General features: G+C 38.1%; 1 protein-coding gene across 1 annotated transcript in view; it reads left to right on the forward strand.

Moving 5' to 3' along the window:
• RAD18 (RAD18 E3 ubiquitin protein ligase) overlaps positions 1 to 27,115 on the forward strand; it is a 106,414-nt gene that overhangs the window by 12,893 nt on the left and 66,406 nt on the right. Inside the window, exons 3-5 of the mRNA XM_047746064.1 lie at positions 9,839 to 9,900; positions 11,379 to 11,449; positions 24,913 to 25,250. Of these exons, the coding sequence (XP_047602020.1) occupies positions 9,839 to 9,900; positions 11,379 to 11,449; positions 24,913 to 25,250 (471 nt within the window). The remainder of the gene's footprint in view (positions 1 to 9,838; positions 9,901 to 11,378; positions 11,450 to 24,912; positions 25,251 to 27,115) is intronic.

Below are 27,115 nucleotides of genomic sequence, written 5' to 3' on the forward strand. Positions count from 1 at the left end.
GTTTTGATTTGTATTTCCCTGATGCTGAGTGATGTGGAGCACTTTTTCATATGTCTGTTCGCCATCTGGATGTCTTCTTTGCAGAAATGTCTGTTCATGTCTTCTGCCCATTTCTTGATTGGATTATTTGTTCTTTGGGTGTTGAGTTTGCTAAGTTCTTTATAGATTTTGGACACTAGCCCTTTATCTGGTATGTCATTTGCAAATATCTTCTCCCATTCTGTCAGTTGTCTTTTGGTTTTGTTAATTGTTTCCTTTGCTGTGCAAAAGCTTTTGATGTTGATGAAATCCCAATAGTTCATTTTTGCCCTTGCTTCCCTTGCCTTTGTCGATGTTCCTAGGAAGAAGTTGCTGCGGCTGAGGTCGAAGAGGTTGCTGCCTGTGTTCTCCTCAAGGATTTTGATGGATTCCTTTCTCACATTGAGGTCCTTCATCCATTTGAGTCTATTTTCGTGTGTGGTGTAAGCCATTGTTTCTTTTGAGCATTTTTCTGTTCATACCTCCATCCCATGCTCCAGTATTGACTCCAATTAAATTTTGTTAGATCTTAACTATTTTTACTTTACTGCTTGATATTTATCTACAGACACTGAGACTCTTTTCTTTTTTCTCTTTCTGTTTTGGTCTCTACCCCTATTCCCCACACTCACCCTCCCTTTCTTTGCTTAGTTTTGGATAATTCTTTTGCTATGCCTTCAGGTCTATGCACTTTTTATTCTGTAGTATCTTAGCTGTTAGTCTCTTCCAATGAAATTTTCATTTCAGATATTATATTGATCATTTCTAGAAGTTTCATTTAAAAAATATTTTCCATTTCTTTTCTCACTAGGTTTATGTGTGTGTTTTAAGCTTTGAGCATACTGAACATAGTCTTTTTTTTTTAAATTAATTTATTTATTTGACAGAGAGAGAGAGAGAGAGATCACAAGTAGGCAGAGAGGCAGGCACAGGGAGAGGGGGAAGCAGGCTTCCTGCGGAGCAGAGTGCCAGATGCGGGGCTCGATTCCAGGACCCTGAGATCATGACCTGAGCCAAAGGCAGAGGCTTAACCCACTGAGCCACCCAGGCACCCCACTGAACATTTTTTTTTTTTTTAAAGATTTTTTATTTATTTGACAGAGAGATCACAAGTAGGCAGAGAGGTAGGCAGATAGAAATGGGGAAGCAGGCTCCCTGCTGAGCAGAGAACTCAACGTGGGGCTCGATCCCAGGACCCTGAGATCATGACCTGAGCTGAAGGCAAAGGCTTAACCCTCTGAGCCACCCAGGTGCCCCTGAACATATTTCTAATAGTGAGTTTAACCTCTCTATCTGCTAATCCATTATCTGTGTCATTTCTAAGTCTGTTTCTGTTGACTTGATTTTTTTTTTTTTTTACCTTTCTTGTGTATAAACCATATTTTCTTATTTCTTTGCATGACTGGCAATTTTTGATTAGATGCTTGCCATTATAGTGTTTACCTTTTTGATTGGGTAGTTTTATTGTATAACTTATTGGCGTGTCAGGCTGTGTTGTGGCAGGCGGGTAAGTCACTTGTGGATTAGACTGATTCTGTCAAGTTTTGTTTTTAAGTTTTGTTGGTGTGCATTTAGAGTAGCCTTTTCTATAGGGCTGGGTTTTTTCGGGGGGGCTGCTGAAGGGTTGGTAAAAAACACATAAGAAGAAATTTACCATATTAACAAATTGTTGCATGTATAGTATTGTTAACTATATGTTCATTGCTATATAAGAAATCTTTAGAACTTTTTTATTCTGTGTGACTGAAATTTTATATCCAGTGCACAGAGACTCCTCATTTCTCCTTACCTAAGTCCTGGCAACAACCATTCCTTTTTCTTCTTTTATGAATTTGACTAGATATCTCATAAAAATGGAATTATGTAGTATTTGTCTGTTTGTGATTGTTTTTTTCACTTAGCTTAATGTCCTCAAGATTCATCCATGTGGTAGCATGTGGCAGGATTTCCTTCTTTTTAAAGGCTGAATAATATTCCATTGTATGTATGTATCACGTTTTCTTTATCCATTCAATTGTTGGTGACTCTTGGGTTGCTCCCATCTTTTGGCTATTGTGAATGATGCTGCTTTGAACATGGTAGTGCAGATATCTGTTTCAGATCCTTTTTTCATTTCTTTTGGGTAAATACCCAGAGGTGGGATTATTGGCTCATATGGTAATTCTATTTTAATCTTTTGAGAAACCACCATACTGTTTTCCATAGTGACTGTACCATTTTACATTTCCATCAACAGTGTACAAGTGTTCTAATTTCTCTACAGTGTTACCAACTTTATTTTCTGCTTTTTTTAAATAATTGGCTATCCTAACAGGTGTGAAGTGATATCTCATTATGGTTTTGATTTGCATTTCCCGGATGATTAGTGATGTTGAGCATCTTTTCATATACTTGTTGGCCAACTGTATGTCTTTGGAGAAATGTCTATTCAGATGCTTTGCCCTTTGCAAATCTTGTTTTGGGGTATTTTTGTTGTTGTTGAGTTACAGGTGTTCCTTGAATATTTTGGATATTAACTCCTTTTCAGGTATATGGTTTACAGATTATTTTCTCCTATTTCATAGGTTGTTTTTTTTACTTTGTTCATTGTTTCCTTTGCAGGAACTTTTTAAAAAAAATTATTTTTATTAACATATAATGTATTATTTGCCCCAGGGGTATAGGTCTGTGAATCATCAGGCTTACACATTTCACAGCACTCACCACAGTACATACTCTCCCCAATGTGCATTACCCAACCACCCTATCCCTTCCCCCCTCCCCCCAGCAACCCTCAGTTTGTTTTGTGAGATTAAGAGTCACTTATGGTTTGTCTCCCTCCCAATCCCATCTTGTTTCATTTTTTCCTTCCCTACTCCCCACAACTCCCCTCCCTGCCTCTCAAATTGCTCATATCAGAGAGATCATATAATTGTCTTTCTCTGATTGATTTATTTCACTCAGCATAATACCCTCTAGTTCCATCCATGCCATTGCAAATGGCAAGATTTCATTTCTTTTGATGGCTGCATAGTATTCCATTGTGTGTGTGTGTGTGTGTGTGTGTGTGTGTGTGTGTGTGTGTGTGTGTATTTCTTTATCCATTCATCTGTTGATAGACATCTAGGTTCTTTCCATAGTTTGGCTATTGTGGACATTGCTGCTATAAACATTCGTGTGCACATGCCCCTTCAGATGACTACATTTGTATGTTTGGGGTAAATACCCAGTAGTGTGATTGCTGGGTCATAGGGTAGCTCTATTTTCAACTTTTTGAGGAACCTCCATGCTGTTTTCCAGAGTGGCTGCACCAGCTTGCGTTCCCACCAACAGTGTAGGAGGGTTTCCCTTTCTCTGCATCCTCACCAACATCTCTCATTTCCTGACTTGTTAATTTTATTTGCAGAAGCTTTTTAATTTGATGAAGTCCCACTATTTCCACTTTTTTTTTTTTTTTTTTTTTGCCAGGGCCTTTGTTATCAGATCTAGGAAATCATTCCCAAGGATGATGTTATGAGGCTTTTCCCCTTTGTTTTCTTCTAAGAGCTTTATAGTTTCAAATCTTCATTCTTTTGCCTGTGGAAATATAGTTTTTCCACCAGCATTTGTTGAAGAGACTGCCCTTTACCCACTGTGTACCCTTGGGGCCCTTGTCAAAGATCATTTGACTGTGTATGTGTGGGACAGCCTCTTTCTCTCTGGTACTCAGCCCTAGAAATTCTAGCTACCTGGATTGCCCTGCATTCTGATCTTTGCTGCTTCACCTAGCAAGACTGATGGGCTGCTTGGCTCTTCTCCATATACTGTGGTCATGAAAATGCCTCCAGACAAAGGTTGGGCTGTGATAGAACTTTCTCATTTCTGCCTTTGTCCGAAGTCTGAAAATAGTTGTGTTTCATATATCCCTCCAGTGTTTTAGTTGTTTATGGAAGGATCGTAATTCTGGACCCTGTTACTTTCTCATGGACAGAGATCGGTGTCCCTTCTGTAGATGAAAGACTACTTTTTATGAATTCTGTGAACTCTACTTGGCTGAAAAAATTAGGCTGTACTTCCATTCTTTTTTTTTTTTTCATTATTTCTTTGTCACTTACAGTTGTCACTGATGTCATTTTTTATTTAAGAGGAAGTCAGTGGAGGGTACTTTCAGTAATTATTTTATGAGTACTTATTTTTCATATTGTACCTCTCATGATTTGATAGGCCTTTGCTACTAAACACATTTGTTACAGTTCCTGCAAGACCAGAGGTTGCTCTGTGGTCTGTGGTATTGTTTTAATGACACAAAAGCCCACAGAACTTAATAGGAACTAGGTAGGGCAATCATGTTCTGCTGTTGTTCTGGATCAACTAGAATTGGTGACCCAAATACTGTGTTTTTCTTCTTTTATATTCTTATGAGGCAGCACTGTGAGCAAGATGGGAGAAGAGTGATAGCTGCACATACAGATGGGACATACAGTTATGCAGAACTGCATGTATGGGAATGCTGGACTGCTGCTTGTCAGGAGGGATGGTTCTTTCTTAGCAGCTAGCTGGTCATTTAACCCTAGAACTGGAGGCAGAGACCAGCTTTCTCAGCTTTCCAGGACCTATTCCTTTCAAACCGGGAACTAGATTTTCTTATTTTAACTTGACACTGGAGAACAATTTTTGAAGTGGTTCATTTTCTCATAGAAGCTTTAAGATCACACACAAAAATAATTGGTTTAACTTTTAGAAATTTGCTTTTTACTGTTAGGATGCTAGGCTCTTTTGATATTTGAAAGCTAGCAGCTGGCTGTATCCTGTTTGAGATTAGAAATGCTTCCTTCCCCAAGGCTTGGGTGTTTCTGTGAAGCTACCCCCCCACTTTTTATTTTTTTAAAGATTTATTTATTAGAGAGAGGATGTGAGCTGGGGAGGGGCAGAGGGAGAGGGAAAGAATCTCATCTGACTCCTGTGAGCTTGGAGCCTGATGTGGGGCTTGATCCCATGATTCTGCGGTCATGACCTGAGCCAAAATCAAGAGTCTGATGCTTAACCAACTGAGCCACCCAGGCGCCCCTGAAGCTACCCATTACATCACTGTTTTATTCTACTCTCCTCCACCCTGTCCATAGAATTAGAGCTCATAGTTGGATTTTGGGAGGAAAAATAGACTTCACGGGTGATTTAAATAAAGCCACTGAGGAATACATAGTCCAGAGCTCTTCAACAGCTCTAACTTTGATTGGAATATCATAGTTGCTAACTAGAGAATGCATCATGCTGGTCTGCAGTTCATCAGTACATATTTGGTAGTAAACTAGTAGACTGAAAGTAACCGAAGAGCTTGATCTACTTTGGGCCTGTGTCTGGTTCTCTTTATGTGAAACAAAACACATACAAGATTATGCAGAAGAGAAAGCAGTAGTCTCATTATGCATACTCTGGTACATGTGATCCTGTTAGTGAAATAATATTTATTTGTATTATATAGGTATATATAATAAATGTGTTTTATAAACAAATTGTATATGTTTTAAATAATTAATAGGTTAAGAACATGAGCTCTGGTACTTGCCTTTGCCACCTATTTCCTTTGTGATCTTGGTAGAATTGGGTGAACCCTGAACTGCAATTTACTTATTGTAAAATAGGACTGATAGTAGTTAGTACCAGCCTCAGGGTTGTTGTAAGGATCAAAAGAGTTAATACATAAAACATGCTTAAAACAGAGCACATAGTAAGTGTACAGTGTTACATTAAACCACATGTAATTGCCAGTATTTGTTCTTTTTTTGATTTACTGAAAACTGACAACTTTATATAGTTAAATGTAGTAGCAAAAAAACATGCTAATTAAAAAAAAATTGTTGTTCAGTCAGAATCACATATTACGGATGCAATTTACTGGCCCAAATGCATTGAATCCATATGACTGGGGGTAGGGCCTGGGAAACTAAATTAAAACCAACAATAATCTCTCCCGGGTGATTCAGATAAGTAGCCGGGTTTGGGAATTCTTGATTTACAGCATTGCTTAGGAGATTTTTTTATACTGTGAAGGGAATAACACTGATAGTCAAGAGAATGAATCTGGGGAGAAATTTTGCCTCAGAATGAATCATACCTCATGTTTCAGTTATATCTGATTTAGGTGATATTTTGGGCTTTATAGACTTTAGAGTCAGTGCTGGAATGAATTAAAGACTTTTGGGACTGGTGGTATGGAATGAATGCATTTTGCACAGGAGAAGGCATGGATTTTCAGGGGGCAAGGAGCAGAATGCTGTGGACTGAACTGTGTCCCTCCCAGAATTCATAAGCCCTAATCCCTAGTGTATTTGGGAGTATTTGGGAGTTATTTAGGTTTAGTTGTGACCATTAAGGTGGGGCCCTGATGAGGAAGTTAGTGCCCTTGAAAGAAGAGACATATATAGCTTGTTCTCTCCCCACTGCCAAGAGAAGACACTGTGAGTAGGCAGCCATCTGCAAGCCAAGAAGAGAGTCCTCACCACAAACCGATCATATTGGCATCTTGATATCGAACTTCTAGCCTCCAGAACTGTGAGAAAATAAATTTATTTTCTTTAAGGCAGCAGCATATGGTATTTTGTTGTGGCAGCTAGAGCAGATTACATCTAATTCCTCCCTCCAGTACTTTGTATCACTGATGTCACTCATTCCGCTTACACATAAGCGCACATAAGAATGAAAATATGGGGAGCCGGGGTGGCTTAGTGGGTTAAGCCGCTGCCTTCGGCTCAGGTCATGATCTCAGGGTCCTGGGATCGAGTCCCGCATCGGGCTCTCTGCGCAGCAGGGAGCCTGCTTCTCTCTCTCTCTCTCTCTCTCTCTCTCTGCCTGCCTCTCTGTCTACTTGTGATCTCTCTCTGTCAAATAAATAAATAAATAAAAATCTTAAAAAAAATGAAAATATGTATGTATGTTTATATATATATGTGAATATAATAAATATATGAAGAAACTCAAGACACTGTTACCTGTTAGATCAATTAAGAATAAGAAAAATAAAAGTTTTTATTCTACCTATATTTATTCCTTCTCCAGTGCTTTTCCTTTGTTTATATAGATCTAGGTTTCTGACTTGTTTTCCTTCTCTCTGAAGAACTTTTTTTTTTTTTAAAGATTTTATTTATTTGTTTGACAGGCAGAGATCACAAGTAGGCAGAGAGGTGGACAGAGAGAGAGAGAGGAAGGGAAGCAGGCTCCCTGCTGAGCAGAGAGCCCGATGTGGGGCTCGAGCCCAGGACCCTGGGATCATGAGCCAAGCCAAGGGCAGAGGCTTTAACCCACTGAGCCACCCAGGTGCCCCTCTGAAGGACTTTTTAAAAGATTTCTTGTGATGTAGGTCTACTGGGAGCAAAGTCCTCCATTTTCACTTGTCTGAACAGGTCTGTTTCTCTTTTACTTTTAAAGGATTATTTCACAGGGCATAAAATTCTAGGTTGGTGGTGGGTATTTTCTTTCAATACTCCATTATTTTCTTGCTTGCATGGTTTCTGAGAAGTTGGATTTAATTCTTTTCTTTGGTTATCTATAGCTAAGGTGTCTCCCCCACCCCCCACCCCAGCTTCTTTTCAAGATTATTTTCTTTATCTTTGATTTTTTGCAGCTCAAATATGATATACCAGGTTGTAGGGTTTTGTGAGTTTTTTTGGCATTTTTCCTGCTTTATGTTCTCTTGGCTTCCTGGATCTCTGGTTTGCTTTCTGACTGTTTGGGGGGAATTCTCAGTCATTGTTTCTTCAAATATTTGTTTTTTTCCCCATCTTTCTTCTCCTTTTGGTATTGCTATTACATATATATCACACCTTGTATAATGTCCTGCTACAAAATGTTCTTAAATATTGTTCTGTTTTTTTCCAGTCTTTTTCTTTTCACTTTTATAGTTTCTATTGAGATATTCTCAAGTGCAGTGATTTTTCCCTAAGCTGTGTCCAGTCTACTGATACCATCAAAGGTATTCATTATTCTTTTTGCAGTGATTTTCATCTCTAGCATTTCTTTTTGATTCTTTCTTAGAATTCCCATCTCTCTGCTTACCTTACCCATCTGTTCTTCCATGTCGTCAACTTTGTCCAGTTGTTTTAAATTCCTGGCTTTTTCATTCCAGCTTTTGTGCCATATTTGACTATGATTCTGATGAGTGCAGTTTCTTCAAGCTATGTCTTGCTTTTTAGTATACCTTGTAGTTTTTTCCTAATAACCAGTCATGATGTACTAGGGAAATGGAACTGTAATAAATAGACCTTTATAAAGTAACGTGGCCATGAGATGTCAGAAGTGCCATGTTCTGTAGTTCTATGATTATATCTATCATTTAGTGAGCCTGTGCCCTGGACTGTGAACTTCACAACAAACTTCAAGTGTGTTCTTCTCCTTGGTGGGACAGGATGAGTAGAAATAGCTGGAGTTGCTTATTTCCCTTCCTGAGGTTAGCTGGGCTCTGATAATACCCCCAGAGACTTGGGTCTGGTAAAGTTTCTCTTGAGGGCAGGCCTTGTTAAGAAGAACAGAGTGCTCTGATGTATTGCAGAATGATTACTTTCCCCTTCCCCCTACAGAAGGACCATGGGATTTTTCAGGTTGTCACTTTGAGTACCGGGTAGAACCCTTGGAGCTGAAATTCATGTATGTGTGGGCCTACCCTATATCTTGGATCCCCTGGAGTTTTTAATTCTCAGACTCCACCCTGCTGAGCTTCCATTGATTTGCCAATTATAATTCAAGTTTTCCTGCCCCAGCACTGGTTCTAGCAGAGGCTTTTTCTCTGGTTCTTTTGGAGGTTTCTGCTCCGGTAAGTTCTGATTCTCTGTGTCCAGAGAATCTTTCTCACTCTAATTTTGGAGCAACAGCTTGTCTGGTAACCTAACTTCTCTGATGGAGCTAGGAAGAGCTGATTTTTCAGTCTTTTTACTTGTTATTAGATGGAGATGGGGTGATGACTTTCTAACTCTTACCTGTAAACCGGAATTTCCCCTTTATTCATGTTTGCTTCCCCACAAAACTTAACCCATTGCCTATTTTATCTTCTCTTTAACGTGTTCTTTCATTTTTCCCCCTGGATGCTGAGGCTGCCAGGACTTGTTCATTTTCTGGTTATCTATACCCAAAATCATACTGTCTCCTCCTCTTAAACTAAACTGAATCCTTTTTAGTGAGGCCCCTTCACTAAGCTGAATTTGGACTGATAGCAAATTAGCTACCATTAAGGGAGCATTCTATTTAGTCACATTTCCCCCTCCTTTGGGAGATCATTTTATACTGCCTTGGATGTGAAGAATTTAGTTAATGACAATTTCCTGCTTAAATCCTTAGAATTTATTACAATGAATGGTACTGAAATTACCTCACTACTTTGTTAGCTTGTTGAGGTCAAGAATCTTCCCTTATATATTTTTCTTTTCTGAGTGCTTGCCACAAAGTACTTGTTATATGTGGGATGTTCGACATCATTTGTAGAGTTAGGATGTAGAAATCCCTAATTGATAACCTAGGTATATATTATTTTTTAATGTGTATATATCTTATTTCAAAATTTATATTTTAGAATGTTAGGCATGGAGGTATCTGACATGTATATACAGTATCCATCCTACATTTTATGGAGTTGTGCTATCCTAGGGACTCACAATTATTACTATTTGATATCTTTCCCTGTCCTAAAAATGCTACTTTGTCACTTTGCGAGTATGCATAGGTAGACTAGAGGTGTTAGAATTTTGAGATTATAATGATATGCCTTAGATGATGGAAATGTTCTAGGGCTTAAGTCAGATTTTGTTAGAAGTCAGATTCCTATGTTATTAATGTAGCTTAACTAATTTATTATGTTGCATTTGTTTTTTTGCAGACTGTTCTCTTTGTATAAGAAAATTCCTGTCCTATAAAACACAATGTCCAACTTGTTGTGTGGTAAGTTTTTCTTTCTGTTTTTTTCTTGTAAACTTAATTGATTGGTGCAAATTTCTGTATCATGTATACACAGAAGCTCAAGGGAAGCGGTATAATTGAATTAAGCTACATAAAAGACATTTTCAGAAAGAACCTCTAAAACACATAAATAGAGACCTGGGCTTTGTTCAATTTTTCATAAAGATTTCAAAACCTAAATGTATTTAGGAGGTAGAAATTAATTCTAAGATCAGGATGTAGCACTTTTAAGTCTTATGATCTATGTTTAATGGCTTGGCTTCTCATGTTTTATAATTTTTCACCCTGGGTAGAAAATCTGATGGTAGGATTATTCATTTGCATAGGGTTGGTATTTAAGTATTTGTGTGGAAGCCAAAGATTCATGGCCATTGGGTTGAGCCCAGCCTGACTGGTTCCTTACTTCTTTTTCTTCTTCTTTTTTAAAAAAGATTTTATTTATTTATTTATTTATTTTTAGTAAAAGAAAGAGGGAGGGAGTGAGCGGGGGGAGGAGCAGAGGGAGAAGGAGAGAAACTCAAGCAAACTCCACAGTGAGCAAGGAGCCTGATCCAGGGCTCGGTTTCACAATCCTGAGATCATGACCTGAGCTGAAATCAAGAGTCAAGCGCTTAACTGTCTGAGCCACCCAAGTGTCTCATAACGGTCCCTTACTTCTTTATCAAATTAGACCTTCATGGAAAACAGTAGGAAATTTGATATTAGAGTTTCTGAAGCATTTCAGGTAGGCAAAAAGGTAGGTAAAAGGACAAGTAAACATAAATAGGAATAAAGAAAAAAGAAGAGGCAGTGAGGTCTAATAGAAAGGATAATGGGACTATTTGAAGGGTTTGGGTTCTAGTTTGGTGCCTCTGGAAGGTACATGGTGTTAAGATGTCATTGAACTTCTCTAAACTATTTCCCTACATTAGAAATGATGCAGTTTGGCTCCCAAGTTTAATCTCTTTACAAGTTGGTGTCTTGCCATAGCCAAGATGATATCATTAAGGAGATGAACTGAATACCATTCATGCCAAATAACTACAGAATCTGTCATTTTTCTGTTGCATTCCCCAACACCAACCTTGTTTTTACCTTTCTTGTAGCACCTAATGCCTCTCCCTATGTGGTCACTTAAAAGATCATCTCTGTTCTGTTTTTTTCAGGAGAAATTTTTTGGGATGGTATTTTGAATAACGATTCTTGCTCATGTTAGGTTTTATCTTAGTTGGTACAGAGCGTATACGATTTTATCAGAGGCTGTGGAGAACTTTTTTCAGACTTTCAGTCAGCAGATGCTGATTCACTGTTTTAAAATTCTATATTAGTATGAGATAAATGAACTTTATTTTGAGGCTTTCCTGGAAGACTTAGTGGGATGGGGAGTCTCAGAAGGTTGGGTCACACATTTTCAAAACAAGATTATGACAAGTTATTTTATTATTTCTGACCTTTTTCCATCTGTTGTTTTTCCTTTCTAGACAGTCACAGAGCCGGACCTAAAAAATAACCGCATATTAGATGAACTGGTAAAAAGCTTGAATTTTGCACGGTATGATTTAATTTTGTGACTAACCCCTAATTGCTCTGGCCTTTTATATGAGTCCCTTCTTTACTCTGTGAACCTTTGGGGATTAGAGAATGCAGGGTTGGATATTTTGGGTAAAAGAAAGGAAGTGACAACAGTCATTTATCACTTATGGACAATCTAATGGTAATAATATTTTCTTCCTTTACTTAACAGAAAGTCTCATCATGAAAAACAAAAGTTAAAATGCAGATTTGAGCACTTATTATTGGGTACTACAAAGATCCTCCAGCTTCATCTTTTATTTTTCCTGTCCTACCCCTAGAATCATCCATTTTTTCAAGGAGTTCCTTTTATTGGAGAATGGTATTTAGGATCAGGATCTGGAGCTAGGTATGATCATTGTTACTGAGATGTCATTGCTAGCTCTCAGTGGACAGAGCTGAGTAACATATGCATGTATACATATGTGTATATTAACCCACGTGTACACGCTTATCTATAATTGTATCTATGGCTATTATTTATTAACCCATTAATTCTTAATCTGATTTACTCAGCATGTATAAGATGGTGTGCCATGTGAAATAGGTTAATTGCTGGTACTTTATGCAGCTCAGAAATGTAGCTTTATTTCTTAGCATGATGGTAAAAGTAAATTTGGTCTCCCAAAGGGATATAAAAAGGCATAGTTTACCAAACAGTATCTTCAATTATTTTTAGTTTTAATCGTGCAAGTCAATCAGGCACTTTTATTATGAAGGTACTGTGTTTAGATAATAGGTGCCCATCTCCTTAAGTATATGACTTCTTAGCTGTGGGGACAGTTTGGGAGATACATTACAATGGTTCTGAAATGTAAAGAGGTTTCTTCCAATAGAATCACACATTTATTTCATTGGGTTGTGTCCTGAAAATGATCAGGTTTAGTCCTCTGAACTTGCCTATTATGACATTCTAGAAATTGGCTTGGTTAGTCATTTCCCTAAACAGAATCCTAAAAGGATGATATTTCCTAGATTAAGAAACTCTGAGAGTCTCCGATTCTTACAATTACAGTTTTTGCTTTTCTTATTTTAAAGTCTTTCACCAGTTAGAGTTTGCAGTCTATGAGAAAGGATGGAGCCATGTCTTTAGAAAGAAATTTAAAAAAATTTTAAATTTAAATTCAATTTAATTAACATATGTTATATAATTAGTTTCAGAGGTAGAATTCAGTGATTCATCAGTTGCATATAACATTCAGTGCTGCTTATTACATCAAGTGTCCTCCTTCATGGCCATCACCCAGTTACCCCATCCGCCTACCTACCCGCCCCACCTCCAGCAACCCTCAGTTTGTTCCCTGTAGTTAAGAGTCTCTTATGGTTTGCCTCCCTCTCTGTTTTCCTCTTATTTTATTTTTCCTTCCCTTCCCCTATATTCATCTCTTTTGTTTCTTAAATTCCATATATGAGTGAAATCATATGGTGTTTATCTTTCTCTGACTGATGCATAGCATAATACCCTCTAGTTCTAGCCACATTGTTGCAAATGGCAAGATTTCATTCTTTTTGATGGCTGAGTAATATTCCAGTGTGTGTTGTGTGTGTGTGTGTGTGTGTGTGTGTGTTTATCTATCTCACATATTCTTTATCCATTCATCTGTCGATAGACTTCTGGGCTCTTTCCATAGTTTGGCTATGGTGGACCTTGCTGCTATAAACATCATGGTGCCTGTGCCCCTTCAAATCAGTACGTTTGTATACTTCGGATAAATACCTAATTTACTGCAATTGCTGGGTCATAGGGTAGTTCTGTTTTTAACTTTTTGAGGAAACTTAATACTGTCTTCCCCTGTAGCTGCACAGTTTGCATCCCCACCAACAGTATAAGGGTTCCCCTTTCTCTGCATCCTTGCCAACATCTTTTGTTGCCTGAGTTCTTAATTTTAGCCATTCTGACCAGCGTGAAGTGGTGTCTCATTGTGATTTTCATTTGCGTTTCCCTGATGTCTAGTGATGTTGAGCAGTTTTTCATGCGTCTGTTAGCAGTTTTTGTGTCTAGAAAGGATTTTATTAGTTGTTTGATTTTTCCTGAGACAGTAAAATTGAATCTCAAGGCTTATTTTTTTCTTAGCTGGTACTGAAAGTATAATGACTTCCCTGCTAGGAGGAAGGGACTGTCACAAAGCAAGCACACGTTTGTTGAAGAGAAGTAATCAGTATCTTTGGGTTTATAGACCTTTTGATAACTTAAAGGGAGGCCTTGGAATGATAGAACTCACCCCTTTCTGCCTCCTCCCAAAAGGAATGGGCTGTTTAATTGTTTATTAAAGTAGGTGTGGCAGGGTAAGAAGCATTCTTTGTGGATTTGGGATGGATTTTATCATTTCTTTCTCCCTCTCTTTGCCTTGGAATTGCCTTATAGTGGACATTTGTCATCTCTAAAGTGCTATTGTACCTTATTTGCAAAATTAGTAGGGATGAAATTTAGGCTAGTCAATTTCAGTATTTGTTTGACATCTGGTTTAGGATTGATGAAAGAAGTAGTTTAATTTTATAACTAAAATATAAGACGTTTGTGTTGTTTGTCAATTTTGTTTCTTTCTTATCTGTTATTGCCATTTTAAGACATGATGATTTTAAAAACTTTAATATTCTCAACTGAAATAAGAGAGTATTGGAAATAATTCCAGAGATTTTTCAGATAAAAGCCTGACATTCAGGGATGCTTGGATGGCTTAGTCTGTTAAGTATCTGCCTTCAGCTCAGGTCATGATCTCGGGGTCCTGAGATTGAGTCCCACCTTGGACTCCCTGCTCAGCGGGGAGCCTGCTTCTCCCTCTGCCTGCCTCTCCGCCAGCTTGTGCACACACAACTCTCTTGTTCTTTCTCTGATAAATAAATAAATAAAATCTTTAAAATAAAATAATGTTCTTCAGAAATGGTGGTGTTGAACAAAACTATTTAGAATATTTTTGTTTAAGTGGAACATCATTCTTGATCTAAGTAAGAAAATACTCTTTCTGTGTTTTTGTGTAGCAGCCAGTCTACATCAATGTCATTTTTACAGATTGAGAGTGTACAGCATCATTTACTGCTTTGATTTATCCCCATCAAGGTACAAAATTTTCTCCAGTTTCTTATTCCAAGTTTAGAATTTAAACATTTTATTTATTTATTTATTTATTTATGATTTTACTTATTTATTTGTCAGAGAGAGTGAGAGAGAGAACGTAAGCAGCAGGGAGAGGCAGGCTTCCCACTGAGCAAGGAGCCGGATGGGAGACTTGATCGTAGGACCCTGGAATCATGACCTGAGCTGAAGGCAGATGCTTAACCAACTGAACCACCTAGGTGTCCCAGAATTTAAACATTTTAGATGATAATTGTAATAGATAATTCCCTTAGCATCTTATAAAAGAATGTAGAATATACCTTTTCTTATGATATCATTTAGAGCATACTGGCTTTGGATTCAAGCACAACTGGGTTCTAGTCCCAGCTCTTCTAGTTGTGATGTGACTGTGATCAAAGTACTAAACCTTTCTGGCCTCTATTCCCCATCTGAAAAGTGGGAATAATAATATTGATAATTTCAGGGATTGTTTTAAGGATTAGAAATGAAAAGTTATACTAAAAGATACCCAGCATAATACGTGGAACAAGGAGCCTAAAAAAAGATTGCTGTCATTATTATCATATGTAGTTTACCTGCACTTATATTGTCTTCACTTATATTATAGATTGATGTCCTAAGGTGTTAATAAGAATTTGTGCTTTGGTGGGCCTCTGCCTGTTTAACCAAATGGTCTTAGACTGCTGTTTGCATGTTTTGGATCAGAAGAGCATTTGCAGGGACTTTTACTAATTAATGAAATCCATGGACTTAATCGCATGGATTTCGTGACCATGTCTACCCAAAAACCTATTTTGATTCTTGATTCTTGGCTGCATTCTGAAGAAGTAAGGTTATTATATAGTTAACAAATGGGCAAGATTTTCCTGTACTTCATGGAGTCACAGTTATTCTGAAGGTCTGTAATTCACTCCCAAAATCTGAGCATCTATGATGAATGCTATTAGGCATTATAATACCAACTTTCTTTAAATTAAATTTATAGGAGTGATGGGAATGAAAGAAAGGTTACCAATTTAGTTTAAGTATCCATTTTGGAATTAATATTTTCACATAGCTCATTACTTAAGGTATATGAATTGCAGTAGTCTCATGGTTTTATTTTTTATTTTTTATTTTTTTTAAAGATTTTATTTATTTATTTGACAGAGAGATCACAAGCAGGCAGAGAGGCAGGCAGAGAGAGAGGAGGAAGCAGGCTCCCTGCTGAGCAGAGAGCCCGATGCGGGGCTCGATCCCAGGACTCTGAGATCATGACCTGAGCCGAAGGCAGCGGCTTAACCCACTGAGCCACCCAGGCGCCCCAGTCTCATGGTTTTAAATACCATATGTCCATTCATGGCTTTCAAATTTATATCTTCAGCTAGATCTCACCCCAGAACTCCACACTCATATATCCAGCTGCTTGCCTCACATCTCTGCTTGGACCTCTTCAAAGGAATTCTTGATTTCTCTATGCTGCCTGCAGTCCCCTACTCCAAATGTATTGTCCCCACAGTCTTCTCATCTTGTTAAATGGCAGCTCTGTCGTTTCATTTGCCCAGACCAAAAACCTTGAAGTCATCCCTGACTCTTTCCTTTCACACTTAATCTGTCATTCCATCAATAAATCCTGTTGGCTTTATCGCTAACAGACTTCCCGAAACTGAAGCTTTTCATCACCCTGCCTGAATTATCCTACCCAAGCCAGTGTTAGCTTGGACTTTTGTGGTCACTTTCTGGTGGTCTTCCTTTTTTTTTTTTTTTAAGATTTTATTCATTTATTTGACAGACAGAGATCACAATAGGCAGAGAGGCAGGCAGAGAGAGGCGGAAGCAGGCTCCCCACTGAGCAGAGAGCCTGGTGTGGGGCTTGATCCCAGGACCCTGAGATCATGACCTGAGCCGAAGGCAGAGGTTTTAACCCACTGAGCCACCCAAGTGCCCCTCTGGGGGTCTTTCTTATTTCCGCTTTTGCCGTCTGATAGTTCTTCTGAGGCCAGCAACCAAAGTGATCCTTTAAAAAGGGGTCCTTTAAGAAGTCAGATCATACTTAATATTGTCCAGAGGTGGTATCTCATCTCATTTGGAGCAAAAGCCAGAGTCCTTTCCCCTCAGTGACAGTCCACTGTCCCTTTCTGACTTCTCTCCCACTTTTCTGTCCCTCGTTTATTCTGCTCCAGGCACCTGTTTGCCTGTTTCTCAAACATGTCAATCATACTCTAACCCTAGAGACTTTGTACTTACTGTTATTTCTTGGTGAAACACTGTTTCCCCAGATAGTCACATGGCTTAGTCCTTCAGTTTCTTCAGGCCCTGTTTTTCATAGGTCTTGTTCTCGGTGAGGCCTACTGTGACCATTCTGTAAGGAGTATCAAGCTCATCCCCTCCTCATGCACAGCTTCACTGGCTTCATTTTTTTGCTGTAGCACTTTCATATACGTCGTGAGCATCTCACATCTTTTCCCTTACTATAGTATAAGGTTTGTGAGGAGAGGTGATTTTGTTCATTGTTTTATTTCCACTGCTGAAAGTACCCTGAAAGTAGCAGGCACATGAAGAAGTTAATGAGTTTCGGTTTTGGTGAGGGGCATAATTTTATCACTGCAATAGTGCAACTGTCTGACACCTATTTTATTTTATTTTATTTTATTTTATTTTATTTATTTATTTGACAGAGAGAGAGCACAAATGGGCAGTAGCAGGCAGAGGGAGAGGAAGAAGCAGGCTTCCTGCTGAGGGGGTAGCTTGACATGGGGCTTGATCCCAGGACCCTGGGATCATGACCTGAGCTATATGCAGACACTTAACCCACTGAGCCACTGAGGTGCCCCTGTCTCCCACTTTTTTTTCAGCATGTACAATCATACCTTGTTTTATTGTACTTTGCTTTATTGCACTTTGCAGATATTTAATTTTTTGATAAATTACAAGTTTTTGGCCACCCTGCATTGAGTGAAGTCTATTATTATCATTTTTCCAACAGTATTTGCTCACTTTGCGTCTGAGTCAAATTTTGGCAATTGTTAAAATATTTCAAACTTTTTCTTTATTGTTATGGTGATCTGTGGTCAGTAATATTTGATGTTACTATTGTGATTGTTTTGGGGGCACTGCAAACTGCAGCCACATATGACTGCAAACTTAATTGACAAATGTTATATGTGTTCTGCTATTCCAATCACTGGCCATTTCTCTCCCTCTTCTTGGATCTCCATATTCCCTGAGACACAATAGTATTTAAATTAAGCCAGTTAATGACCCTCCAAGCCATTTAAGTGTTCAAGTGAGAGGAGAAGTCACAAGTCTCCCTTTAGATCAAAAACAAGAAATGATTCAGTTTAGTAAAGAAGGCATGCTGAGGGGTGCCTGGTTGGCTCAGTGGGTTAAGACTCTGCCTTCAGCTCAGGTCATGGTCTTGGGGTCCTGGGATCGAGCCCTACGTCAGGCTCTCTACTCAGCAGGAGCCTGCTTCCCCCCTCCCTCCTCCTGCCTCTCTGACTACTTTTGATCTCTCTCTCTCTCTCAAATAAATAAATAAATAAGTCTTTAAAAAAAAAAAAAAAGAAGGCATGCTGAAAACTGAGATAGGCCGAAAGCTAGGCTTCTTGTATCAAACAGCCACGTTTTTGAAGGAAATTGAATGTGTTACTCCAGTGAACACATGGATAATAAGAAAGCAAACAGACTCACTGCTGATATGGAGAAAGTTTGACTGGTCTGGATTGATCACACCAGCCACAAATTCCCTTAAGCCAAACCCTAGTGGAGAGCAAGTCCCTAACTCTGTCATTCTGTGAAGGCTGAGAGAGGTGCGGAAGCTGCAGAAGAGAAGTGTGAAGCTGGCAGGGGTGTTTCTGAGGCTTAAGGGAAGAAGCTGTCTCCTTAACATAAAAGTACAAGGTGACACAAGTGCTGATACAGAAGCCGCAGCAAGTGCTCCAGGAGATCTTGCTGAGATCATGAATGAAGGCGGCTGCACTAAACAATAGATTTTCAAAATAGACAAAACAGCCTTCTTTTGGAAGAAGAGGCCATCTAGACATGCATAGCTAGAGAGAAGTCAGTGCCTGGCTTCAACACGTCAAAGGATTGGCTGACTCTCTTGTGAGGGGCGAATGTAGGTGGTGACTTGAAGTTGAAGCCAGTGCTCATTTACCACACAGATAATCCCGGGGCCCTGAAGAATTATGCTAAATCTACTCTGCCTGTGCTCTATAAATAGAACAACAGAGCCTGGATGACAATACATCTGTGGACAACATGGTTATGCTCATTGACAATGTACCTGGTCGCCCAAGAGCTCCAATGGAGACGTATGAGATTAATGTTGTTTTTGTGCCTGCTAACACAGCATCCATTCTGCAGCCCATGGATCAAGGAGTAATTTCAACTTTCAAGTCTTATTATTAAAGAAATACGTTTTGGGGTGCCTGGGTGACCTTCGGCTCAGGTCATGGTCTCAGGGTCCTGGGATCGAGCCCCGCGTCGGGCTCTCTGCTCAGCAAGGAGCCTGCTTCCTCCTCTCTCTCTTTGCCTGCCTCTCTGCCTACTTGTGATCTCTGTCTGTCAAATAAAAAAAAAAAAAAAAAAAAAAAAAGAAATACGTTTTATAAGGCTATAGCTGCTGTAGGTAGTGATTCCTCTGATGGATCTCTGTAAAGTCCTTTGAAAACCTTCTGCTTATCTATTCATCTGTTGATGAATTTGGATTACTTCCATTTTGTGGCTAGTGTGACAAAAGCTGCCATGAACATTTGTGTCCAGTCTTTGTGTTCATCTTTGTGTGCATCTGTTTTCATTTCTTTTGGGTACATGTCTATGAATGGAATTGCTGGCTTAAATGCTAGGTGTATATTAAACATCATAAGAAATTGGCACATAGTTTTCCAGCTGGGTTGGACCACCTCCACCAGCAGTTTATGAGAATTTCAGTTGCTCTATGTCCCGATTAGCATTTGGTAACATTAATCCTTTTAGTTGTAAACATTTCATTGGATGTGAAGTGATAACTCATTGTGGTTTTAATTTGCACTTTCTGATGACTAGTGTACCTTTTCATGTACTTACTGACTCTTCTTATATCTTTGGGTCTGTTACATTTCGACCCAATTTTTAGAAATGGTATTTTTTTCTTATCAGTTTGTAGTTTTTTATGTATTTTGGTCATATATATGTATTTTTTTCTTCCTGTGTTTGGCTTACCTTTTCATTTTCTAAAGGGTGTCTTGATGAACAGACATTTTTTTAATTTTGACGAAGTCCGTTCTCTCTCTCTCTCTCTGTCTCTTTTTTATGATTACTACTTTAAAAAAAAATCTTGCCTAAAAAGTCTTTGCCTGTCTCAGGTCATAGATATTTTTCCCATTTTTTTCCCCCTAGAATTGTTACAATTTTAGCTTTTACACTTAGGCCTGTGAACCTATTCAGGTTAATTTTTATGTATGATGGAGGTTAAGAGTCAGGATTCATTTTTTTTCCTCGACAGATACTTGGTTGCTTCAGCACCATTTATCAAGACTCACTAAATTGCAGTGGCTCCTTTGTTGTAAATCAAGTGACTACATGTGTTGGGCTAATTCTGGACATTCTGGACACATTCTCTGTCTCTTTCAGCTAAAACTACAGTGTCTTTAATGCAATAGCTGTGCTGTTAAGTTCTTAACATCTGTGGTATGAGTACTCAACCTTGGTTTCCTTTAAGACTACTTTCATTCTGGGGCCTTTGATTTCTTTTTTTCTTTTTTTAAAAATTTAATTTAATTTTATTTCTTTTCAGTGTTCCAGAATTCATTGTTTATGCACCACACCCAGTGCTCCATGCAATACGTGCCCCTACTTAATACTCACCCCCAGATTCACCCAGCCCTCCACCCCCTCCCTTCCAAACCCGCAGTTTGCTTCTCAGAGTCCACAGTTCGTCTGTCTGTGATCTCTCTGTCAAATAAATAAATAAAATCTTAAAAAAAAAAAAGTTTCTTTCCATTCCTGGTTTTCTAAAGTGTTTTTATTATGAATGGGTATTGAATTTTTATCAAATGGTTTTTCTGCATTTATTATAATGATTGTATAGTTTTCTCCTTTATTTTGCTAATGTGGTGAATTAGATTGATTTTTCAAATAGCAAACCAACCTCGTGTTCCTGGAATAAATCCCACTTGGTTATAATGCATTATTTTTTTAATTTGTGTCCAGATTTTATTTGTTAATATTTCATTTATGATTTTTGTGTCTATATTAGACTATAATGTTATTTTCCTACAAGGTACTTGTCAGATTTTGTTATCAAGGTTATGCTAGCTTAATATGAACTGGGAAATATTATATTTTTAATTTTCTGGATGATTTTGTGTAACACTGATATTATATTATTTCTTCCATAATTATTTGGTAAAATTTACCAGCAAAACCAACTGGACCTGGAGTTTTCTTTGTAGGAAGGTTTTTAATTACAGCTCAGTTTCTTTACTAGATAATACAACTCGTCAGATTTTCTCTTCTTCCTTTTGGCAGTTTTTGATGAGTAGTCTTTTTCAAGAAATTTCTCCATTTCATTTAAAATTTTGATTTTATTGATAGTATCCTCATATTAATTTCTTTTGGATTCATAATGATGTCTCCTTGTAATTCTTTGTTTCATAGTTTTATTTTCACTTGTTTTTTCTTGTTCAGTCTTGGAAGAAGTTTACTAGTTTCGTTAATTTTTTTCAAAGAACCGACTTTTGGCTTTGCTCAAATCCTCTTAAATGCTTATTTTCTGTTTCATTAGTATCTATTATTATTTACTTCATTATTTGCTCTTCATTACCTAATGTTTTAAGTTGGAAGCTTTGAGTGTTGATTTTCAGTTTTTCTATTAAGCTATATGTTGTTTTAGCAAACATCCAAGTTGTCATTCAACTCAGAATATTTTCCAATTTGCATTGTTTTTGACCTAAAGGGTTATTTGAAAGTGTGGTGCTTCACACACTTAATGTGTCTCTTAGAAGTTTGGAGATTGTCTAATTATTTTGTTACTGGGTGTCACATGAAGTCACAGTGGTCAGAGTAGATACACTGAATTTTTTCATCCCTTGTAAATTTGTTGAGATTTATTTTATGGCCCAGAATGTGGTCTATGCTGGTAAATGGGCCATGTATATTTGAAAAGGATATGTATTCTGCATTTGTCAGTTGTAATACTTTTTGTTAATTATATCAATTTGATTAATTTGGTTGGTTCAGATATTCTGTATTCTTACTGATTTTTATCTGTTTTGTAAGTTAGAAAGGTGTGTTTAGATTTATACATACTATTATTTAAACCAAACAATATTATGAATGGGCTGTTCCTCCTTTTAGTTCTGTGAGTTTTTGCTTTATATATTTTGAAGCTATGCTTTTAAGTGAATATAATTTATGATTTTTATGGCTTTGAATTAAGTTGACCATTTTGTCAAAATGAGATATCCCCTTCTATGTCTCATGATACTTTTTGCCTTAATGTTATCTGTTACTTATGTTGCCATATCAGCTTTCTCTTCATTAGTGTTTTCGTGGTACATCTGTTCGCATCCTTTTATTTTTAACCTTCCTGGTCTTTATATTTAAAGTGTTTTGGGACGCCTGGATGGCTCAGACTGTTAAGCATCTGCCTTCATCTCAGGTCATGATCCCGGGGTCCTGGGATTGAGTCCCACATCAGGTTCCCTAGTGAACAGGGAGTCTGCTTCTCCCTCTCCTTCTGCTTGCCACTCCCTCTGCTTGTGCACACGCTCTCTCTCTCTCTCTCTCTCTCTCTCATAAATAAATAAATAAAATCTTAAAAACAAAATTAAAGTGTTTCCTTTTAAACAGTAGTTATATCTTTTGTATCTTATTTTTTAATCTAGTCTGACCATCTTTGTATTTTGGAGTATGTATCCATTACATTTAATGTGATTACAATTTGCCGTGTTGCTTTTTGTTTTCTTTCTCCATTTGCTCCTTTAAAAAAAAAAAAATTATTTCTTTATTCCTGCCCATTCTTTTCAATGTTAAGAGTATTTTATTATTTAATTTCCTTTGTTAGTTTTTACATTATATCTCTTAGTGTCACTCTTTTAAGTCCTTACTAAAAAAATGATAAAATATATCCTAATGATAATGTACCATAAATTAGTACTTTTATTATGTCCTGAGCAATTCAAGAACTTCACAGTATTTTTATATTATTCAGTCTCCCTTATTTTGCTATGTTTTTGTATGTATTTTATTTCCATGTGTGTTATAAATCCTGTAAGACATTGTTAGTGTTGTTGAAAACAGTCAGTAGTTTTGTTTTTGATCACATATTTACCGTTTCTGGAGTTGTTGATTCTTGCCGACATTTTTGTGCTTCCCTCTAGAATTGTTTCCCTTAAGCTGAAGAACATGTCTTGTAGTATTTCTTATCTGCCGGTGAGGAATTCTCTTAGCTTTTCTTAGTTTGAGAGTGTATTTTGCTTTCACTTTAGAACACTATTTTTTTTTTTCTTTTTTAAAAGATTTTATTTATTCATGAGAGACAGAGAGAGAGAAGCAGAGGCAGAGGGAGAAGCAGGCTCCATGGGGAACTCCATCCAGGATCCAGGACAACATGATCAGGATCAGGATCATGACCTGAGCCAAAGGGAGACAGTTAATGGACTGAGCCACCCAGGCTCCCTAGAGCATTATTTTCAATGGAAAATAGAACTCCTGGTAGTTTTGCTTTTTAAATATGTCATGATGTCATTCTGTTATCTTCTTGCTCTCATTGTTTTTGTTGAGAAGTAAATGTTTTTATTGTTTCTTAGAGCAGTGGTTCTCAGCTGGGAGTGATTTTACTTTCCCTTTACCCCTCCCCCAGGGGACATTTGGTAATATTTGGTTACATTTTGGTTGTCTCAACCTAGAGTGGGGTGTATACTACTGATGTTCCTACAATGCACAGAACAGCAAAAAAAGTATCTGATTCAAAGCCTCTGTAGTGCCAAGGTTGAGAAACCATGCTTAGAGGTACCATGGCTTTTTTTTTTTTTTTTTTTTTTTTTTTTGGGTTATGTACAAGAATTTCTTTTATTTTTTTAACAGTTTGAGTAATACATGCCTAGGTTTTATTTTCTTTATCTTTTTTGGGATGGATTTTAATTCCTCCTAACAATATGCTACCTTTTTATTCTTTTTTTTTTTTTTAATATTCATCACAGTAATTTTGAAGTCCTTCTAATGCCACTCTTTGGATCACCTCTGGATCCACTTCCATTGACTATTTGATCTTTTAATTGGTGGCTAATTTCTTGCTTCTTTGCATGTCTAGTCATTTTTAAATGTGTTCTGATGAAATGTTATAGAGGCTATGAATTATCTTCCTTTGAAAGATGTTGGATTCTGTTCTCACAGGTGGCTAAGTTACCAGCTCTTCACTTTTTTTTCTTTTTTTTTTTTTTAAGTAGGCTCCAGGCCTGGTATGGAGCCCAATGTGAGGCTTAACGCACTGTACTATGAGATCAAGACCTGACCTGAAATCGAGAGTCAGACAGTTAGCTGACTGAGTCATCCAGGCATCCCACCAGCTCTTCACTTTTATTCTGTTAGGGCCTTATTTAGTTTTTTGCTGGTTTGGTCTATTTATGTTTTATATTTCCAGAGTATGGTCCTTTATCCTGAGATATGGCCTTTGTGGGGTTTTCACTGAATGTCTGGGATCTTTACCAATATCTTTCCAGTTTGGCTGGGCTCAGACTCCCAACAACTTTTCACTGACCTTGGGAATCCCAGCTTCTCAACATGTGCTTCTTACGAGATTCTCTTGTTTTCTCTCTTAGGCTTTTGCAGCCCCGGAGATGATCAGGAATGGATGAGAATTTGTGCAGATTTGGGGGGTTCTTTTTCTATGGGTACCGCCAGTCCAGCACCCCGTCCCTTCAATCCTAGCCATCTTTGCTCAGAACTCTCATCTCTCTTCCCTCTGGTCTCTATTTGGACTTCATTTCAAAACCTGACTCCAGAAGATGCTTCCAGGGGAAATTCTTAGGGGAATGTTGGGTCACCTCATGTTTCCCTTTTCTTTCAGTGACTACAGCCTTGCATTGATGATAGTCCATGCTATAAACATTTGTTTTGTATGTTTTGCTCAGATCTTAAAGTTGTATATGATTGGAGAATAAGTCTCACACCAGGTATTCTTTATGGCCAGATGCTAAAGTATCTCCATTTTTCTTTATAAAAGATTAACTGCCTTTTAAGTCAGATTTGTTGCTTTGAAGAAATACTGGTTTCATTGTCATTATGGAGTAAGTTTGGTATTTCACAGAAGCAAGTGTTAATTGGATGAACAGCTTATGTCAGTTTACTTATTGTATATAACTTGATATCTTCATTATCCATTGTGTTTTTTGTGCTTCAAGGAATCATCTTTTGCAGTTTGCCTTGGAGTCACCACCCATATCTCCTGCTTCCTCCTCTTCAAAGAACCTTGCTGCCAAAGCACACACTCCTGTAGCCTTCAGACATTCTTTAAAGCAAGGAAGCAGGTTAATGGAAAATTTCTTGATCAGAGAAACTGGTGGTTCTACATCAGAGTTGTTGATAAAAGAGAATGAGATTAAATTCATCCCTCAGAAAGAGGTGAGCACTTCTTCAAAGACCAAGGAGACACCTTCCATAGAAAAGGCAGCTCCGTGTTCCTTAGGTGGTCATGTTCCTGAGACACCCTCTACATCAACTTTGAAACAGGTGATGAAAGGTAGGAAATTATTTTCATATATGTATTTTCTTACTTAAGGGAAATCTTTTCATCCCGTATGACCTGAGAGTAAATAAGCATCATGAGGGGGATGGAATGGGAAAGGACAAACCACGTTTCACATTATAACAGTCTCGGGAATTGATGTAAGCAGTGCTGCAAGATATTTTTATACTCTTTCTCTCTTACAGAATAGGAATTTAGGCTGATTGCTGGAAAAATGAAGCAATTTTAATTAGCTCATATTTTAACTATGGCAGTCGCTTTCTAATTTTCAGCTTTTAATTTCCCTCCTCATCTGTCATATCAGTTCCAGTTTAATCTTAAAGAGCTCCTTTTATCTTCTTAAACTCCTCTTTGAAACTTTCAAGCTGTTCAGACTGGCATTTATAGCCATAGACAATTAGACCCCTCCCCTAGATGTCTGACCTTATTTCTTACCTCTTCATCTCAAAAATCCTCCTGCAGTAGCCATGCTAATCTTCCCAGTATTCCTTGAATAAACCCAGAGATTGGAAAAACTACAAGCTACAGGCCAAATTTGGCTTGACACCTATTTTTGTAAGTAAAGATTCACTAGAAAATAGCCACACCCATTTGTTGACATACTGTTTATGAATGCTTTCATGCTCCATGGCAGTGGTTAGTAGTTATAACAGAGACCATCTAGCCTGCAGTGCCTAAAATCTCTACTAGCTGGCCCTTAACTAAAAAGGTTTGCTGGGACGACTGGGTGATTCATTATGTTAAGCATTCAAGTCTTGATTTTGGTTCAGGTCATGATATCAGGGTTGTGAGATTGGACCCTGTGTTGGGGTCTGTGCTCAGCAGGGAGCGTGCTTGAGATATCCACTGCCCCCAGTGCTCACTCATGTGCATGCTCTTGCTCTCTCTCTCTAAAAAAAAAAAAAGTTTTGCTGACCCCTGTTTTACCTTTTTAGACTCTATTCAAGATCCTAATTATTCTTTAGTTATGTCAAATGATATTGACATCTCACATCATGAAAGTGTTACAGCACTTTTTTTCTGGGCTATTTTGTTTATAGTTTGCCTTTTTTTTTTTTTTTAAGATTTTATTTATTTATTTGACAGACTGAGATTACAAGAAGGCAGAGAGGCAGGCAGAGAGAGAGGAGGAAGCAGGCTCCCTGCTGAGCAGAGAGCTCGATGTGGGGCTCGATCCCAGGACTCTGAGATCATGACCTGAGCCGAAGGCAGAGGCTTTAACCCACTGAGCCACCCAGGCGCCCCTATAGTTTGCTTTTTTGATGAATTAGCTTGTTTAACTTATGTTTCCATGTCTCCTCTTACCTGTGAAGTTCAGGGCACCTTTTAGGCAGACACTAAGATATCTTTGGTACGCCCACATCACACATAGTGCAGGGCAATTAGTGGTTATTTATTTTAGTTTTTAAAAAAGATTTTATTTATTTATCTGAGGGAGAGGGAGAGAGAGAGCATGCACAAGAAAGCGCAAATGGCAGGGAAGGGCAGAGGGAGAAGGAGAAGCACACTCCCTGCTAAGCAGGGAGCCTGGTGACGCAAACTCTATTCTAGGACCCTGAGATCATGACCTGAGCTGAAGGCAGATGCTCAACTGACTGAGCCACCCAGGTGCCCCACTATTAGTGGTTATTAAACTTAGGTTAAAGTTAGCATATTAGTAGTCAAGGGTTTAAATTTTGTAACGAGAGGCGCTTGGTGGCTTAGTTGGTTAAGGGTCTACCTTCAGCTCAGGTCATGATCCCAGGGTCCCAGGATTGAGCCCTGCATCAGGCTCCCTGCTCAGCAGTGGAGCCTGCTTCTCCCTCTGCCACTGCTCATGTCACTCTCTCATTATCTCTCTCTCAAATAAATAAAATTGT

This window comes from Lutra lutra, chromosome 1 (genome assembly GCF_902655055.1).
Source record: "Lutra lutra chromosome 1, mLutLut1.2, whole genome shotgun sequence".
Taxonomy (NCBI): domain Eukaryota; kingdom Metazoa; phylum Chordata; class Mammalia; order Carnivora; family Mustelidae; genus Lutra; species Lutra lutra.